The sequence below is a fragment of the Microtus pennsylvanicus genome, chromosome 15, assembly GCF_037038515.1.
Source record: "Microtus pennsylvanicus isolate mMicPen1 chromosome 15, mMicPen1.hap1, whole genome shotgun sequence".
In the NCBI taxonomy this organism is placed as follows: domain Eukaryota; kingdom Metazoa; phylum Chordata; class Mammalia; order Rodentia; family Cricetidae; genus Microtus; species Microtus pennsylvanicus.
In genome coordinates, this window is record NC_134593.1 from 37,316,954 (window position 1) to 37,337,590 (window position 20,637).

General features: G+C 42.7%; 1 protein-coding gene across 6 annotated transcripts in view; it reads right to left on the bottom strand.

Moving 5' to 3' along the window:
- The window catches only part of Dgkh (diacylglycerol kinase eta), a 161,074-nt gene that overhangs the window by 12,753 nt on the left and 127,684 nt on the right, over nt 1–20,637 (bottom strand). For all 6 annotated transcript variants that reach the window (XM_075950016.1, XM_075950017.1, XM_075950014.1 and 3 more), the window contains 11 exons: nt 20,058–20,331; nt 18,961–19,071; nt 14,838–14,969; nt 12,659–12,776; nt 10,852–10,962; nt 10,628–10,724; nt 4,138–4,245; nt 2,558–2,671; nt 2,213–2,347; nt 1,677–1,840; nt 614–719 (listed from right to left, as the gene is read on the bottom strand). In XM_075950016.1, coding sequence (XP_075806131.1) covers nt 614–719; nt 1,677–1,840; nt 2,213–2,347; nt 2,558–2,671; nt 4,138–4,245; nt 10,628–10,724; nt 10,852–10,962; nt 12,659–12,776; nt 14,838–14,969; nt 18,961–19,071; nt 20,058–20,331 — 1,470 coding nt within the window. The remainder of the gene's footprint in view (nt 1–613; nt 720–1,676; nt 1,841–2,212; nt 2,348–2,557; nt 2,672–4,137; nt 4,246–10,627; nt 10,725–10,851; nt 10,963–12,658; nt 12,777–14,837; nt 14,970–18,960; nt 19,072–20,057; nt 20,332–20,637) is intronic.

Below are 20,637 nucleotides of genomic sequence, written 5' to 3' on the forward strand. Positions count from 1 at the left end.
ACTAGCTCTTGTAGACCAGGCTGGCCTTGAACTCACAGAGAACAACTCAGTCAAAAATGACACTCAGTATCAGAACACAACCAAGAAATGACTGCACCTCTCCAACCAAGCGCGTTGAGGTCATTTCTAGGTTTTTCCTTAAAGATCCTGGGGAGAGGGTGAAGGAAGAAGGAAAGACGACAACAGACAGACGGCGTCAGCCCATGAGATGACTCAGTAAGTCAAGGTGCTTGCCACCCAGTCTGCCAACTCAGAACCCACGTGGTGTAAAGAGAGAATGAGCTTTTGCAAGCTGTGTTCCGACCTCCATCCCCTGGCGGGAGGTGGTCCTCTGAGGTATGAGGCAGCCAAAGGTGAGCCTGAGAAGCCAGCCAGGAGGCAGTATCCCTCCATGGCTTCTGCTTTGGTTCCTGCCTGAGTCACTAAGCTAACTTCATGACGGAGACATGTACGTCAAATAGACTCTTTCCTCCTCAAGGTGCTTTTGGCTAGCATTGTAATCGTAGCAACAGAAAGACACTACCGTCTTTCACAGGGAGGGTTTCTACAGGATGGTAAGTAGTTGAAATACCAAAAGAATCTGTGGAAAGAGAATTTACCATTAAATCCTCACCTCCGGGAAGCGTGGGTTGGCTTTGTTCAGGGCATGCGAGCATGCATTTACTGCATGAGCCAGTTCCTGCTCCAGCAAACAGTGAATCGTGGCTGCATCACAAATCCTAAAAGTAAAGAAGAGACCAAATGAAAAACACGGGGCACTGCTGAAGACTTGCCTTGAGAAGCGTCTCCGCTTGCCTGGAGACGGCAGTGCTGGAAAGCGAGAAAAGCCAGAAACACAGGGTGGCTTTCAAGTCTCCAGGACATCCGCTTGCTTGCTGGTTTACTGCGGTGCTGGGTTGAGCCCAGGGCCTTGCCCATACTAAGCTGGCGTTCAATCAATTTCACCCCAGTGAGGAAACTGCAGACACGACACACCAAGGGACAACTCACCATATTTACTACCTACTTGCTGTTATAGAATTTAATGATCACAGCCCATGATGATAAATTTTCCCAAGTCTGCAGATGAAGGCATGGAGGCTCACAGAGATCAAATATATATACAGAGCTAATAAACGGCAGGCTGAGAATTCACCACTCCCCCTCGGGAGCTGAGTTAGGTGAAGAGGGGGTCAAGGATCTCGTCATAGCCTTCCTTCCACTCTCAATAGTGCTGTTGTAGTGATTTTTATATCTTTGTTTGCTTTTTTTTTTGAGACAGGGTTTCTCTCTATGTAGCCCTGACTATCCTGGAACTCACTCTGTAGACCAGGCTGGCCTCGAACTCGCAGAGATCCTCCTGCCTCTGCCTATCGAGTGCTAGGATTAAAGGCGTGTGCCATCACCGCCTGGTCAATTTTTAGATCTTTTACATTCATCAAACTCTTTTTTTAAAGATTTCTTTCTTTTCTGTCTAGAAAGATAACGTATGTGTGGTTCTAAACCTTTGTGTGTGTTCCCAGACTTCTTCCGACATCCCATCCCCAGTGAGTACTTACAGGACAACATGTAAGTGGGTAGAACAGAAACACTAAGGAAAAGTGCACTGTGTGGCAGGGCAAACCCAGCATCGCTTTCCCAGCTCTGGAAGAGACAGATTACAGAGGCCAGCCAAAACTCCCGCAGAAGCACTTTACCTAGTAATGAGCTCCTCTGCGGCCTGGGAGCAGAGCCGCATCTGCGACACTTCTTCTGTCGCCAGGTCGGCCGTGGGATGGATGTACAGGTTGGTTCGGAGAACGGGCTTGCCGGCGTCACACTTCTGCTTGTCTTCCCAAGACTTCAGAGTGCTTTCAAAGGCCTGTTTAGACCAGGATTGCAAGGAACGGTTAAGTTAGCGCTCAGAGACTGACAGAACTAACTTCAATAGGCTCCGAGATGCACGCGGGCTAAATGGCATATTTAAGCAACAATCTAAATTCCTCTCAATGTTTCCTGTGGTTTTTTGTAACTTTCAACTTTTAAGGAGTTTACAAAATTCTTGAAGAATATGAAGGACAGAAAGATGGCTCCATGGTGAAGGGTACGCACAACTCTTGCGGAGGACACGGCACTTACGTCAGATGGCTCACAATCTCTCCAGCTCCAGCGAGGTGCAATGCCCTGACTTGCATGGGCACTGCACTCCTGTGCGCACATGATGAAAGGTTACCGTGAGAAGACTGTTACGTACTCTGTCTCTCGTTAGCATCTGGGCTCTGTTTTTGTGCACGATCTTGATGATGCCTGGAGGCTGTACCCACGCTTCGCCATCCACCTGCACAGGGACTCCCTCATCACCAAATATGGTGATTTTCACTGTACGGCACTGAAATAAAAGCCAATGTGTTACTGGAGAACACAGATCAGTCTGAGCGCCTCTGTGGAATGGAACACTATGCTTTACCACCTCAACGACACTGACAGACAGACAGACAGTACTTTACGGAAGCTTATCAGCACAGTAGCCACCGGAGACAGCCTCCTTCCATGCTCCATGACCCAGGACATACAGTGAGCTGTGATCTGGGACACCAACCTGTGCTATCCGGTGATGCTGCAGTTTGATGACTCTTGATACTGCCATCTGCACACTGTCAAACACGGCAACGACTTCCAGAATCTTGTCATCGAATGATGGCGCAGCAAATATCTAGGAGGGAAAATCAGTGGTGCTCATTTCTACTCATGGTTTAGATAGAGGGGAACCTTAAACCCTGCCACACAGACACCAAAAACCTACAGTGAGGAGGAGGTAAGTATCGGAAAGTAATAGTCCAGGGAAGTAATCACCGAAGACAGCTTAACACAAACGTCTGTCCAAGAAGGGTTTCGGCATCCACCGGGTAGTCAAACATCCCATTCAGCACTCTCTAGACCAACACATTTCTAATGACTTCATCTTGATATGAAATGTGGCAAACACTTCACAAAAAATTGATAGACATTATGATTAGATGACATATAATTTTTGAAAACCTACAAGGGCCCAAAAGTTGATGCTGATGAACACGCAAACTGTGATCCTATGCACTCAGCGAGCTTTGAAGACAGTCTTTCAAGGTGTTCTAGGCAATACACATTGGTGCTGTCATCTTTTTAAACTATTTTTTTAATTACAGGCATGTGGGTGTACCTGTATGTCAATGTGTGCAAGTGAATACGGGTGCCCGAAGAGTCTCACTATATATTATAAATAATTATGACTGAAAAATACTCACTCTAAAAGAATATCCTAATTAAAACTTGCATTAGGACTATGAGCCCACAAACTTGCTGACGCTGATAATTTCTTCTAATTTCTGCTACCAGAGCACCTGGATTCAAGTTGTTCCTCTATTAGCAACTGTGGAAATGCAGGGATCTCAGTTCTGATCCCTGCCGTGAGCACACATGCGCACACACGGAAGGAAGGAAGGAAGGAAGGAAGGAAGGAAGGAAGGAAGGAAGGAAGGAAGGAAGGAAGGAAGGAAGGAAGGAAGTCATGTGGATATCAAATGATGACTATAAAGCCCTTCTGAGTACCTAGGGGGTGTTTAGGAATGTCGTCTTTATTTTACTCTCACTGACTTCACACCGTTAGAATATCTGAGTGGTGTTCTACTGGAGAAAAGAATGGGTGAGTTGGTTGCTATACTTCAGCAGGACCAGAATCTAGTCACAGCATGAGCATTATACCTTGTATGCTCACTTAGGTCTAAAACTGAAATCAGGGTAAAAGTCTTCAAGACCATGGCAATATATCACTATCTGTGGTATGCCCAATTCAATACTTGTGCTTCTTCATTCTTTTGAGGGCAACCGTGTTTGTACCACACAAATGTTTTTCATAATACAAGGAAACACAAAAGAAACAGAAATAGTGCCATGCCTTGCCAGGTGTGGTGGTGCACACCTTTAATGCTGGAACTCAGGAGGAACTTTAGAGTGTATTCATGAGAGAGACTGTTTACATAAGAAGCTATGAATTCCACCTCTCACCTTCCAAACATTGTAAAACATTTGTCAGGTAAATATTGATATGAAAATAATATCATCAAGCACATTTTAAAAAATTAGACATTCTAGTGATTTTATGACCGTTGAGGAAACAAACTCTAAGCCCACTATGCTACTTACATCATCCTCTTTGGTGCCGCCCCAGAAGTTGGTGCCTCCTGCGTAGCTAGGGATGTTCAGCACCGCTATGCCTTGTAAGCTGGGTAGAGGAATGTACTGCCCATCACACTGCAAGGTAAAATGCTTGGCGGTTAGAATACCTATAATCCCAGCACTTCAGAGTAGACATGGGAAGAGCAGAGGGGTTCATGGCCATCCTCATCTATGCAGCAAGTTCAAGGGCAGCCTGGGCTACATGAGATCCTATCTCAAAAATAAAAAGTTTAGAGGTCAGACAATAAGAGTAAAACTGTTACTTCAGGGTACTGGGACAGGAAATGTGTCCACAGTGCTTGCCTTCTTGTTTTTTGTTTTGTTTTGTTTTTGTTTTTCTTTTTTGAGACAGGGTTTCTCTGTGTATCTCTGGCTATCCTGGAATTCACTTTGTAGACCAGCCTGGCCTCGAACTCAGAGAGATCTGCCTGCCTCTGCCTCCTGAGTGCTGGGAGAAAGGCCTGCGCCACCACCTTTCTTGTAAACACAGTCTTCCACATTACAAAGGGTGAGATACAGCGTCACATGTCTGTAGCTTTCTTGTAGATAAACTCTTAAATATTACAAAGATCTTTATCTTACTCTTTTCCTAATTAAAAGTTTTTTAAAGCATAAATAACTTTAAAAACAAAAGCTGGACAGTAGAGGCACACACTTTTAACTCCCAACACTAGAGAGGCAGAGGTAGGCACCTCACTGTGAATTCAAGGTCAGCCTGATCTACAGAGCTAGCTCCAGGACAGCCAGGGTGATTACATAGAGAAACTCTGTCTCAAAAATCCAAGGGAAAAAGTGTAAATTAAAAAATTTCTACAAAAACTGAATCAAAAATATGCTTTCCTCTCTTTCCTCATACATCAGGCAGAACTTTTCTTGAATCTCCTTCAGATCACTTCTAAAAATTCTAGCCCTGTGGTTCTCAGCCTTCCTAATCCTGCCACTCTTTAATACAGTTCCCCATGTTGTGGGGACCCCCATCCATAAAACTATTTCATTGCTACTTCATCACTGTAATTTTGTTACTGTTGTGAATTGTAATGTAAACATCTTACATTATAATAAGTTGTAATGTAAATGGCTTTGGCAACCCGTGAACGGGTTGTTCCACCCCCGAAGAGTCACAACCCACAGGTTGAGAAATGCTGTTCTAGTCCCCTATCACCGAGGTCTCTCTGTGCTTGGTGTAGGCACCCTGTTAAACACAAGCCCTATGGGAGCAGGCTCCGACCCCACCCACCTCACTCAGAACTCTCACAACTGGGTACTTGGCAGGGTTTGGTAACTAACCAGCAACCATCGAAACTGAAAGCTGGACGGGGGCTGATGAGATGGGTAGGTGGGTAAAGGTGCTTGCCAACGACCTGACAACCGGAGCTTGCCAACGACCCTGACAACTGGAGCTTGCCAACGACCCTGACAACCGGAGCTTGCCAACAGCCCTGACAACCGGAGCTTGCCAACGACCCTGACAACCGGAGCTTGCCAACAGCCCTGACAACCGGAGCTTGCCAACGACCCTGACAACCGGAGCTTGCCAACAGCCCTGACAACCGGAGCTTGCCAACAGCCCTGACAACCGGAGCTTGCCAACAGCCCTGACAACCGGAGCTTGCCAACGACCCTGACAACTGGAGCTTGCCAACGACCCTGACAACCGGAGCTTGCCAACAGCCCTGACAACCGGAGCTTGCCAACGACCCTGACAACTGGAGCTTGCCAACAGCCCTGACAACCGGAGCTCAATACCTTGAACGCACGCACACGCATAGGAAAAGAACAACCCCCCCAAGTTGTCCTCTGACCTCCCCATGTCTACTTGGAACACTGGCACAGATGCAAACACACACACAGACACCAAAAATTTTAATCAAAGCTGTGTTGTTTATGTAGACAGATGCAAAGGCAAGGAAAGAACCATGCATACTGAATAGTTTTGTACACTCCCACCCTCTAATTCAACTAAATGAAAATTAAATTATCACTTAGATGGGAAACGCAGCTTTGACTATTACAGTAATTACTGAGTAGAGGCAAAACTAGCATTTTCATAAATGTTGCTCCTCAAATGTACTTTCATTTTTTTGTTTTATTATATTTATTCATTCTTAATTAAAAATACGGATACTGAGATGGACACAGGCAGTCAACGAATGAAATGTCTGAAGAGAAATTATGTTTGCGCACACACTATATATAATGCATCATTACGAATGAAATGTCTGAAGAGAAATTATGTTTGCACACACACTATATATAATGCATCAAAACAACATTGGTGCCCCATAAAATGTATGTTTTCTGTGTCAAGAATATTTCAAATTATTCTAAAACTCTTATAATTATCATACTTAATTATTTAAACAAGGCCATATAAGGTTTTTCTACATGAACATTTGATGGGGCTAAGCCTTCATTTCAAAAGGAAAGTTCTTGTAGATACCGTATGTAAAATAGATGCTGTGTCTGCAGTTTATTAATTCCTACATTAAGACATGGTCATCAAGAACTACATTTTAATGTCCAACCAAAATTATTCCTAACCTTTAAAACAAATGAAAACTCAGTACGAACCAGCTTTTACAAAGTAAGCAACCAAGATTTCCTATTTCCCCATGTGCCTTTTCACCGCCACCTGTATTTCTTATAATCGTTTCCTTTACTAAGAGGTCACAGGGCTAACCATTCAACAGGGAGCTTATTTCTCATTCAAAGATCCACCCTGCTTCCTAGTGCTCAGGAGCACACCTGCACTCGGGGTGCACTCAGTGTACAGCTGGAACAAAGAACCCGCTAGAAAAACCAGCTACAGTTCCTTGAGAAAGAGCTATTTAAAGTCACATGACTAAATTAACGAAGGTATTTTAAAATGCTATTTTGTTGCAAATAGAAAATAAGTTTCTTTGTCTTGGTCTGCATTTTTAAAACAGGGTCTCACTCTGTAGCCCAAACTAGCCTGGCATTTGCAGCAATCCTCCTGCTTCAGCCAGCCCCACAAATACAGGATTACTGGCATGTACTATCAAATGTAGTGTAAAATTTTTTTGCTGGTTTGTTGTTGTTGTTGTATTTTTTTTTTGAATTTTCGAGACAGGGTGTCTCCGTAGCTTTTGGTTCCTGTCCTGGAACTAGCTCTTGTAGACCAGGCTGGCCTCGAACTCACAGAGATCCGCCTGCCTCTGCCTCCCGAGTGCTGGGATTAAAGGCGTGCGCCATCACCACCTGGCGTTTTTTTTTTTTTGTTTTGTTTTGTTTTAAATTAGGACAGGGTTGGGGCTGACAAGTTTGTTTTGTTTTAAATTAGGACAGGGTTGGGGCTGAAAAGGTGGTTCAGCCTTAAAGAGTACTGGCTGCTTCCAGAGAATTCAGATTCAACTCCCCATACCCACATAAGGTTAAAAACAATCTTTAACTTCAGCTCCAGGGAATTCAACACCCTCTTCTGGTTCCCATGGGCCCTGCATGTATGTAATGCAGAGAGACACAGACACAACACCCATACACATAAAATATTGTAAGAATCTGAAGAGATGCTGAAAGGTTTCACAAATGAACATAGTTTGCTTGCATCCACTAATGATGGGCATCCCACACACACAGTGAATCTGACACATGTGCAGGAACACAAACCCTGATGCTATGCACACAATCTCTATTTAACTGAGTTCATGAGGAAACACAGGCAGAAGTATGGATTTGATAAATTAAGGCCACATGTCTGAAAAACGGCAAATGCCCTAGAAAACCTTCAGGAAATCTGTGAAAAATAAGAGGGTGGGACCGTCTTTAAAGAGTAGAAAAGCAGGCTGGAGAGAGGGCTCAGTGCTTAAGAGCACTGATTCTTCTTCCAGAGGACCCAGGTTCAATTCCCGGCATCCACATGGCAGCTCACAACCATCTGTAACTCCAGTTCAAGGGGACCTGACACCCTCACATAGGCATGCATGTAGGCAAAGCACCAATACGCATGAAATAAAATAAATAAATTATTTAAAAAAAAAGGCCATGTCAGGGAAAGCATGCTTAGAGGATTTTAGCAGGCATTCAGAGATAGGTAAAGGGCAAGTTAGAGTTGTGAGTCAGAACCCAGGCAAGTGAGCAGACAGAAATATTTGGTTCTTGTTGCCTTTTAACATGGGAGAGAAAAAGCTCTAGGTAAGATGTCTTCTTTAAAATTTCAGCCACAAAGACCATTTCCAGTGACGAAGACCATTCAGCCGCCGAGGCTGACAAGCAGTCATTCTCTTGTTCATTTCTCGTACAGCACTCTGTAAACTTACATGGGACGGTCTATACGGATTACAAAGCAGCCTTTGGATCACGACATCAGCTATGGGCCAAGTAAGCATTCTGAGCATGTGCAGGGCTGGCAAGCCCTTGATAAGTTGTTTAAAAGGCTAGGCTTATTAAATGGTTTTGTATTTTTTTGTTTTGTTTTGTTTTGTTTTGTAAAGGAAGGGTCACTCTGTGGGGCAGTGGCTGGCTTGAAACGCCAGACCTGAATGTGGGCAATTGCCCTGCTCCATTAGAAGAGTTGGGGTTACAGGCATGTGTTTTTTTGAGTTCTCTCTCCCCCACTAATTTATGATCTAGAGGAAGCAGTAGGGAAGTGAATGTGTGTTGTCAAGGACCTGGTACCCTTGGGCTCAGAGGCATAGGAAAGGCTCAGAAGGCAAGGCCTTCCTTGGTAGACCAAAGTGCTAGCTAGTATAGACAGAATGTGCTGAAAACATCCACCACAGATTTCTGCCCTGTGGATGTTTACGGCCTGAAGGCGGCACACTTAGAGCATGTTCCTACCAAGGTTAGCTGAACCTGTCTCCTGGATCGAGTGGTTTACTGTAAATCCCGCCTCCTTGGTTATCATCAAGTGATAACCCTACCTCCCTGTTCAACCCTATACCCTGCTATGCTACTGGAATGCTGGCTTTCTCCTGCTGAGAGACCAGACCAACCGACTCTAGTTTTCCTTCCAAATGTCTGTCTGTCTGTCATTTCTTCATTCCCGCATGCCCCAGTCAGGTCTGGAGCCATGCTAGAAATGTCACTCATCACAAATTGAGGAGTATCTCTTCTTATCAAATTATCTGATTCGCTACTCACTGCTGCCTCAAGACAGTGCCAGCTACTGTTACACACTAAGGCTAACAACAATGATACAGCTCTCTACCTATTCTTAAGAAGTGAGGTCAACCGAGGACATGGATCGAAAAGGAAGGAACACATATACGATACCATATGATACGATACAATACCATACCTACGAGGGCACCAAAATTGACATGTGGCAGGACTGTGGAGGACAGCCTTTGCAAAAGGCTTCCTGATTTTGGAGCCACTCACCTGGAAGACTTTATTTTAATTTTAGAAACAACCACAAGTCAAAGCAGCTGAATGCCTGGTGATATTATTTAGAGTGGAAAGGACCAATGGGCTTATCTTTGTGACATCTAGTTGGTAGTGACTGGATCTATTAGCCTACACCCCAGTGTTAAGACAAGGACAAGACAACAATACTCAGTTTAGTCTAGTTTAACCAAAGCAGTCAAGACTTACGAGTTATAAATTTCTCTGTACTAGTGGTACACTCTAAATTAAAAAAATGCTCTGATCACAACAGGAAATGAGGTGGAAAACAGATGCCCTGGTCCGAGCAAGAAAGAAAAGAGGCTTACAGTAATTGATAGACTCCAAGGAATCCCAAACATCTTTTCTCGGCTACTACAAGAAATTAAATAACTTTTGTTGTCTGTTTCTACCTAAATTAGAAAAGAAAACTGTCAGCCGGGCGGTGGTGGCGCACGCCTTTAATTCCAGCACTTGGGAGGCAGAGGCAGGCGAATCTCTGTGAGTTCTTGGCCAGCCTGGTCTATAAGAGCTAGTTCCAGGACAGGAACCAAAAAAGCTACAGAGAAACCCTGTCTCAAAACTCAAAAAAAAAAAAGAAAGAAAAAGAAACAAAACTGTCAAAATTCTATTTTTGTTATGTTGTCTTTTCTTTCCTTTTTTTTTTTCAGAAGCTGGAACCCAGGGCCTTGCACTTGCTAGGCAAGCACTCTATCACTGAACTAAATTCCCAACCCCCAAAATCCTATTTTTAACTGACTTGTTAGAAATAAGTGGATCAAAATAGGTGTATATTGAAATTAAAATGTATGCACTACAAATACTACTTTCCAGGACTCTATAAACCATTAGGCATTATAGAATCGGAACATTTGAGTAAAGAAGCCCATTATCGAAGACACTGTCCTACTAAAGTCCTTGCAAGACTCCATGTTGGTAGCCCCAGCTTCACAAACAAAGGAGGATGGTTTAAGGTTGAGCCTGTTGTTACACAGGGTCAACTCTATCTTTAGAATACACTGAATCATTAATTAAAAGGAAATTAGGTTAACTTCACTCTACAAATTGTCTATGCAAGATAAACTATAATGTCTTCACTTCAAGATGAACTCACCTCAAGCTGGACCCTCTGCTCCAGGTTTTTGTATGATCTCTGTAATAACTCCCGGGTCCCCAGGACTCCGTACCACATCAAGTTTTTAGTTCGGCTTCTGAAAAATATTGTTGTGCAATCTCAGGAAATGTTATTTATTTACTCCTTAAAGCAAAAGAGACAATAAATGAAATTAAAGTAAAATTGCCTTCACGTAACAAGATTATCGCCATTCCCGAAATTACCTGCATTTTTCAGGGTGCTCTTCTCTCTTATTATTAAATTCTAATGAAATTTTTGCATCTAATCCAATCCCAAAGTAATTGTTCATGACACATTTTTCTGAGTATCCGTCTCTATGATAAGGGAAAGTACATAAAAGTCAATTTCAGATGCGTTGCAACACGTCCAGTCTGTTTACACGGTTACACTCAAAATAACTTAAGCGTCCATTCTTCCTAGAGGGTCAGAAAGCAGAAGTCATTCCCACAGACAGGCCAAGTGCACAAGTACAGTACACGTGCAGAATTTTTGGCCTGAGGTAAAACCAAAGCAGAGACAGACATTGTTCTGTTGTCTATTTAACTTGGCAGCCGTTAGCCTTCTGTCTGCCACATACGGCGGTGACTATACAGGCTGAAGACGGTATCTACGGGAGAGCTTTGAAGCAAGTGCCGATAGTCCTCTTTCTTAAACATGAGAAAGTCTCTTCCGCTCAACCCATAATAATAGACAAACAATAAAAACAAACTTCTGAATTCAATATATTATAAATACGGCTAACACTTGATTTTCTTTTATTTTCATCATTACTTTTTTATGGGGTGGATGGGTGTCTCACACATACCACAGTGTATGGAGATCGGGAGACAATTTGAAGGAGTTATTTCTCTCCTCCCACCACTCGTAAAGGTGCTTGTCACCAAACCTGATGACCTGAGTTCATTCCCTGGGATCCCGATGGTAGAAGGAACGAATTTGACACCTGCAAGCTGTCCTCTGATCTCCAGATACATGCCATGATATGCACACGTACATGTATGCATACATACACACACACTCCTGGACAAATAATAATAATGATAATAAAAGGCCTGGTGGTGGTACACACCTTTAATCCCAGCACTTGAAGGCAGGCAGATCACTGAGTTCAAGGCCAGCCTTGGTCACTCTGGTCTACAGAGTGAGCTCCAGGACAGTCAGGGCTATACAGAGAAACCCTGTCTCAAAAAACAAAAACAAAACAAAACAAAAAAGGGAAAAATTTTCCAAAAATAACATATAGTAAATGCTATCCTTGAGAAATGCCAATACAAAAAAAAAAGTTTTGTTTTGTTTTTTAACAAGAACATTTTTGAGCTAGGGAGACAGGTCAGATAAATGCCCAGTGGTCAAGACAGGCAGCCTGCAGCCAGCACACGCAAGGAAGACACAGGGCCCAGAGCAAGTTGTCTACCTAGTTTAGACCAGCCAAACTAACAGGGGGTCCCGGGGGGACCCTGCCTCAACCAGCATACAGGAGGGAAAATGGGGAAGAAAGCCTCTCAGCTCCAAACTCTGGCCTCCACACACCTACATGCACCCATACATACATGGATGGACACACACACACACATTCACAAAGCAAATTTTAAAATGAAAAAAGAAAAAATAAGTATATCTCCCGCTGCCAGAAGTGTTTTTGGGGAGTCTAGAAAGAGGCGAGACCAATGTGGGTGAGAAGCTGGGAACAAGGAAACTGCAGCGGGATGTGGAAAGACGGCAGGATTGGCAGGCTGAGAAGAGAAGGCAGGGGGCGTGGCATAGACGCAGGCGCTAACTGGCACTAAGGCAAAACCTTCAGGAAGAGGCAGCCGTGCTGCCCCAGAGAATCTCTGCTGAACAATGGGTGAGAAAGAGACAGACCACAGAGCTGATCATTAACAACTTCTGAGCACGCTCACCACCCTTTCTGCAGATGGAACCATACACTCTGGGACACATGCAAAATGTCAGGATTAGGACAAAACAGACGGGAAAGAGTTGAGGCCGAATAACTGAAGTGTTTCTTACAGCGAATCGAGATCCGGGTCAATAAACGGTGTGGCACCAAAAGGGTCGATGTTGGCCAGCAGCACTTTGTTGATGATGGAACTCCCGGCAATCGAGGCAGCGAGTCCTGCTCTTAAACCTGACAGAAATTCATCAGGGGCACAGGGTAAGAGAAAGCAGAGGCAAACCTGGTCCACTCAGAGCCTTGGCCTTGTCCCAGACATCTTCTACCAAAGCCCATGACCACTCGGGAGCCAGCACTCAAAAGAGGATGCTACTTAGAAACGTGCAGGTCTTAATATTTCCAACGGTGTGTGTGCTGTAATAAGTAACTGTGGAGAGAATAACCTGAAAAGGGGTATCTGTGATATTTTCTCACTTACCATTCAGCAATTCTACAATTTGTCGTTTCTAGTGTTTCACTTCCTGGGTTAAATTCATTCCTAAGTGTTTTTTGCCATTTTTGGTGCAATTTCAAGGAGAACTTTATTCTTAATTTCATGGTCAGATTGTTCAGTTGCAGTGTATAGAAATATAATGATAAAGGTGTAATTTTTGCATACTGATCATTTACTGTGTAATCTTAGTATATTCGCTTATTAGTTTTAGTGTTTTACCTTGCTTGTGTGCACGTACAAACATGCATGCACATGTATGCAACCCTGGGGGATTTCTACATACAAGATAAATCTGGGAAGGTACACCGTTGTTCTTTCCTTGCCTTTTTCCTTCCCTCTGCTCTCAACCCCTCTCCCTCTATACCCCTCCCCTCGCCTTCCCTTCCCTTTCCTGGCTTTCTGAGACAGCGTCTCTCTATGTAGCCCGGTCTGCTCTGGTGCTTACTAAGCAGAGTACTATACTGGAACTCACACAGCTCTGCCTGCCTCTGTCTCCCAAGGTGTGTGCTACCACGCCTGGCTTTTCTTGCTAGTATTTTATTTCTATTTCTTCTTGAATGGGGTTTTTAGTTCATGTGCTTTTAGGCATTTGCCTGTTTCCTCTGGGTTTATGTTTCCATCAGCATCTTATCTCAAAGCTCCATAAAGATGCCTCAAGACTTCTCCCATTCCTGATTTTAGTGATATGAATCTTTACTTGACTTTTTTTATTTCCTGAGTTTTTAATTCTCTTATTTACACTCTTGTATTATTATTTGTTGTGACCAGTCTGCTCCTGTCCTAGCTTCCCAGGGTGACTATCAGGAGACTGACGAGAGAGAGATGTCGACTTTCCAAGCAGCATTAACAGCTACACACTCCACTCTAAACACATTCCAGCTGCATTAGCTAAGGTTCAGGATGCTGTGTTTCTGTTCTATACTTTATCAATTCTCTATTATTTTCTCTAGTTGACTCCCCTGCATGTTTCCACATCTGTGTACTGCCCAAATCTCATTCTCTCTTCGGTTCTTTCACCCCACTGGGCTGAGATTAAGTACCGAAGCATGAGATCTTGATCCTTTTGATTTTACTGAGAATGGTTTGTGGCCAAATTGGCTACGGCCTGTCTCAGAGAATGTTCTACATACTCTTGAGAAGAATGTGTCTTTTCCTATGGTTGAGTGGTCTTTATATGTGGACTCTGTTCCCTATCAATTTCCCTGATCATCTGTCTGGTGGTTCTATCGCTACTGAAAGGGGGAAGCAAAGGTCTCCAACCTTATTTGAATTATAGAGCTCATCTTTAAAAAGAAATTCCATGAGAAGCCTCTTTTCAGGTCTAAACAGACTCCAGCGAACAAAGATCAAAGGATTTTTACAACCATCATAAATTTAGGAAGCTCCAAGACACACATACTTCCTCCAGCTCCTCAGGAAGCTCTGAGACACATATTTTTTTCTCCCTCCAGCTTCTATCTATAGAACCTGGTGTGTACTAGCCTAATCCAAGGTAAACTCATTTCATCAAAGGTGGAACAGATGCGAGGCTAGAAATCTCTGCAGAGAAAGCGGTGGCTGACAACCACGAGGAGAGCAGGGGAGGTCCTTGAAGGCCACAGAATGGAAGGAAAGCTCTGTTTCAGAGACAGAAAGTAACCTGGGACTCCTGAGCTCCGACCTAGAACCAATGGACGAACATCTCTCGGAGCAGGGCCCAGAAGCTTGTGCTTGCCTATGCAGTGAGATGTGGATTACTCTAAACACCTGGATTACCATGACTAAGTTTGGCAAGAATATACTATGTCACACAGCTGTACTACCTGGGCAGATAATTCTGGTGTTGAGCACAGGGAGATTTTCTTTGGTGGTGGCCACAGCTGAACCGGCGGCAGAATCAGTTTGGAGATGACCACGACTTGCCTGGGCATCAGGAGACTGAGATGAGGATTTGGCTGTTGACAAAATATCCAGATTAAAAAAATGGCAAATGAAAGCAGTATGAAATTGAACAAGCCCCTATAAACTCGAGACACACAACAACCACCAAATGCCTATTTAAAAATGAATGAGTGGGAAGGAAGATGCTAATATTTACCTTCATTTATCATTTTATTTTCATTTCCTTGAGACATTTGGAGAGTATCTACCAAGGGAGATACATTGATATCTGGCTTTGAACCAGATATATACTATCATTAAAAGTCAATAATATGCTTAATTTGAAAGTGATCAACCCACACTAGATAAGTAGAATATTTAAAGTCTGGTGAGCATTACGATGCACACTACCAACACTACCTGCTACTCATGAATACTGGGTAAACGATCCTATTTAAAGGACATAACTCCCAGCAGAGCACATGAACGCACGTGAAACAGGCGCTAATACAGTCTTCAGTTAGTGGAAGCCCTTGGCTGGGGCTCAGATCAGTGCACCACTTAACCCTCATCAGAAAAGCTTCTTCTTGTAGAAACGGCGTTACCAGAGACCTACAACTAGACAGTGGACGGAGAGTCAAACACTTCTTCGGCACATTCAGCCCTAAATGAGATACCTTTATCAAACTCCTCCCCTGAATGCTCCAGAGAGCTAGACAGAAGAGGAGGCGGACAGAGTCTAAGAGTCAGACGAGGGGAATGGCTCCAAAGGAAACGTGTATTCCAGACACAGTACGGCTGATACACACATGAACTCAAAGAGGAGGAGGCATCATATACAGAGTCTGCATGAATTCAAATCAGGCAAAATACCAGGATGAAGAAGGGGAAGCAGACACAAAGTCCCACCTCTAATCAAGAAGCCATATGTAACTGATACTTAGTGGGAGAGAACATCAGTTTTCTTCAGTGGAGTGTCACTGGGTATATCAGCCACATCCAGGGTAGGTTCCAGGCCCAGGAGTAGGTAGTCAACACAGAACAGAACTCTGTGTGTGTGTGTGTGTGTGTGTGTGTGTGTGTGTGTGTGTGTGTGTGTGTGTGTGATTGTGTGTTGTGGTGTGTGTGTGTGTAGTGTGTGTATGCTTCTTGTATTTCATTCCTTCTATTGGTTTGTTTGTTTTGATCTTTCTTTGCTTTTATTAGTGGGGAGAGAGAGGGAAGGATGTTTTGTTGAGGGGAAGGGTGAGTGAAGAGAGAGAGATCATGAAACTGGGTTGGTCAGGAGTTGGGGAGGATCTGGGAGAAGCTGGGGGAGGGAAAATAATACAATCAAAATATTTTATTGTAAAAGTACTGTTTGTTTTTTCGATACAGGTTTTTAATGTAACAGCTCTAGCTGTTCTGAAACTCGCTTTGCAGACCAGGGTGGCCTCGAACTCCAGAGATCCATCTGCCTCTGCCTCCTGAGTGCTGGGATTAATGGCATGTGCTATCACCACCCAGTTGCAAAAAAGTACTTTTAAGAAAAAGAAAAAATAAATTAAATGGGAAGATACCATTTATCTTCCAATAAAACAAAGGACTTTCCTTGCCATCATTTATTCAAATGATGCAAATAGTTTCGTTACTTTCCTGTAAAAGTTCAATACAGTTAAAAATATTCAAGAAAATAACAAAAAGGAAGATTTAATTCTATCTGAGGCAAATTAGTGAAGGAAAAACAGCACCTTGATCTAATCCAGAGGCCATCAATAGGTATAGAAAAAAAACAGTAGTCATTAAATTCAATTTAAAAGTACTCTAAAACTTAATCATCTTCACTCTCCCTTGGACTAATTACAAAGCTAACTGTATTAATTTTGCATGCTATTTTCCTGATCAAACACCGTCCACTCTGTTGTGTGTGACAGATGGGAATTCTGGGGCTAATCTCTGACACAAAGCAACTTTTGATGTTCACGTCTGATAAAAAGCAGAAAATGCACTAATGACTAAGATCGATGCTTCAGTGCAGGAAATTCAATTAGTCCTTCATGTTTCCTCCTAAATAAAGCATCACCTTGAACACATTAATAGACTGTATTTCTCACATCTCAGACACCCATTGCATAATTTAATAATGACACGATACGGATGATTCAATAAAAGTAATGATCATTGAACACAGGAACACTTCTATTGCCAGTGATTTTCAGTAAGTTGGATTATAGGCAAAATTGCTGTCAAATGTAGCAACATTAAAGACTTTCCTAAATCTCTAGTGACCTCTCTACTGAGCACTGATAGTATCCTTCAGCTTCCTGCCTAACTGATGGGAATGTTGGGATCATGAGAGTATGGTAAAGTGGAAGAATGGCTGGTTGGAAGCCACGGGCAACAAGTGGACATGGTATATGGATACCTTGCTACTGCGGTAAGTAGTTTTTAACAGATGAAAATGTCAAAGGCCTTATGACCAAATTCACAGATAAAGTGCACTGGAGAAGGCAGAAGAATTAAAAGATTTTAATAGGTGAAATGAAGGGCTAGAAAGAAGAGGTAAAGCTATTGCGTTAAACTTGGAAAGAGACACAGCAGTCTGGGCGACATCAGAACTGGATAAGCGTCATGAATATCTACGCTGTTCCCTTACAGAAAACACCCGGGGTTTGTTCAGAACATTCTAAGACAGACACAGACCACGTGGATGCAGCCACAAAAATAAACAATTTGAAACCACCAAATTACAGACGAGTGGAGGAAGCTATGAGACACCAGATATGAAGGAAGACATCAGATGCAGCAAGGTGACATGACCCTGTAACAGCCTTTCACAGCATCGTTTAAGGACCGCCATAGGGAAGCAGGGGGAGACACAGCTCCAGAAGATTCATCTTGGAAATCTTGGAACTGGTAAAATACCATGTGGGGAATCAGACCATAAAAAACACCACTGAAATGCCAGAGTTCATACTGCCAAGATCAATGATACATAAAAGACATTAATAGTCACCATCAGGGGTTGAATTTTAAGGCAGGAAAACGGAGGTCATAATAAAAAATAGTCTAACAATCCTGCTTCTAACAATGATAGCCAAACTCGAGAGAGAAATGTACTAGAAGCGAATGGCCTGAGTTGTCAACGCCACCTTCAGGACCATCTCAGGATTTGCCTGTAGATATGTATGCTGAGTATCCGAACTTCACAGAAACTAATTTTGATTTCTTTAAGAGCCTTAAGTATAATCAAACAAATTTTTCTCAGTCAGTAATAATAATAAAACAATAATAATAGACAGCAAACATTTATAAAGCACTGCATAACAGACACAATCCTGGGCACTTTTGTACAGTAAACTGGCCAATCTTCAGTGCAAGCGGATTAAAATAGTGTATTATTATCGTCACTTTTACAGGCAGGGAAACTTCAGAAAAATCTAAAATCAATCAATCCAAGCTTGAAAACAAAATCTTAATAAGCTATAAGAAGAAACAGTTCTGATATACCCTGTTGACTTCTCTTGAGTACATGATTATATTCCCACTATCTAATATTATTAATATTCTACCTTCTGCTCATATTATCCAACAGTAATTACGAACTTTTCACCTATACAAAATTCTAAAAGGGGAAATTTATTTCCTATCGAAAGCCAAAAGGCAAGGAAACAGTTAATCATCTTCAAGTGATCATATATCATTTCTAGGCAAAAATAATCTGGTAAAGAAAGGTAATTAGAACTCTTGTGACTTTTAAAGCTTCATCTAACACAAGCATTGGCTGAGCAGCAAAATGGGAGAGATTGAACTTGGGCATGTGAGGTCAGCCATTTTCCCAGGAATCTAGAACTGGGAAACTTGGGTGTTTTTCCTCATTTTTAGGTCCACAGTGATTCGTTTATTGTTAGTCTCTAGAGGACACATGAGAGAAGAGAATACCTGACAAACCTACCTGACCTTTTTCCTATTATTTTAGTGTTCATGAATAACATAGACTTCCCAAAAGCCTATTGAAAAAATACAAATTCGACAGTTTGCCTCCTTGTGACCGATCTCAGACCGAGACCACCACAGTTTTCTCACCTGCGGACGACTCCTTCGCGTCATCATCTTTAGATTCATCCGTTTCTGTGCTGTCATAGTCACCAGACTGACTAACTGCTTCACAGGGGTGACCTGTCTGCTCATCCATAACTTTAAGTAGTAAGAAGGGAAATAGATTTGTGTAAGTGAAAAATCAAACAAGACATGCTTAGGAAGGAAAAACTGAACCAAGTATCAAAAGAAATTCTACATTCATAAAGAAACATTGCTTAGTAACAAAACTGGGATTGGTGTCTGTGGATACTGGAGAGGATAAAACCAAATAAATCTGTTAAGATTATATATTTACCAGAACAAAATTACACATGAATTTAAAGCAAAATACACAGCTTGACTGATTACAAGTTACACACCTGGGTGGTGATTCCCAACATTATTTGTTTTGAAGACAACTTTCATCTAGTTGTAAAAATGTAAGCAGCATTTACATTACACTCATAAAAGTTTAAATCTAGCTGCTGGATACATGACGAAGAGCGAAGAGCACAGAATGCTCTTGTAGAAGACTCAGGTCTGGTCCTCAGCATCCACCCTGGGCAGCTCCCAACTGCCTGCTAACTCCATCCCAGAGGATCCAATGCCCCCTCGGGCACCTGTGCTTCCAAACACACACCCCCACACAGATACACACACATTCACAGAATTAAAAATAAGAAGCAGCCCTTTTAAAGTTCAGATACAGATTTACATATTCTTAAACATAAACCACATTAAGAAATCAATGCTAAGAAGCTATTGTCTCTATGATTGGCAGCTACAGGGTCGATTTTAAGAATTAAAGAGAAGCCAAAAAAGCAAGAAGATTGAATTTTTCAGACTTGTTTTATAAGCTATTATTCTACTCGAGCTGGGATGGAAATACTGCAACTTAATTTGCTTCTGAAATCTGATTTTCTGAGCCATTGCTATGCTGATCGCACTGCCGAAAGGGTACACAGGACTACGTTCAAATTTCCCACTAGCGAACTTATTGTCTTCTACCATGAGACTCTTATTTTTCAAACGTGTACCGAATCCGAGCATTATGCGCACTGCGGTGATGTTGCAGGCCTCTTTGAAGCTAATTTTGTGTGTACCTTTTCCAGCTTCTTCAATGACTTGCCTCACTGCCTTCTTGAGACTGTTGGCACGCAACATTATTTCCTGGGGTTTCAGGCCTTTCTGGGAGGAGGGTTTGGCAACGTCATTCACGAGCTGGTCCTTGCTTCCACCCAAGGACTCTTCACTGGAGGATTCCACGGCATCCTCCTCGGGGATTGCAGGGCCGACCCCTGGGGGCACCCGACTGGCTTGAGCATCTGCGTGCAGGGCTTGTAGCAGCTGTTCGAGCTTCTCATTTAGGACTGAGCACTAGGAAAACCAACAGAACTGTCAACAACGATGACAAGAAAGTACACAAACAGCAACGACAGCGATGAGGGAGAGATTCAAACACATTACATCGGTAGACACAATTTAAGATGTGTTTTTATGTAAGATAAATCTGGAACGTTTTTAATCACTGGCGATGAAAACACCAACATTCAAGTAGCTACGGTATTTTCTTCTGTAGATGTTTTGGATGGAGGATATATCCATTTTCAACTTAGTGAAGACAAAAAGTGATCTTTTTTGAGTGGCTCTTAAGGTCCAGAAATGCTCACTATTAAGTGACTG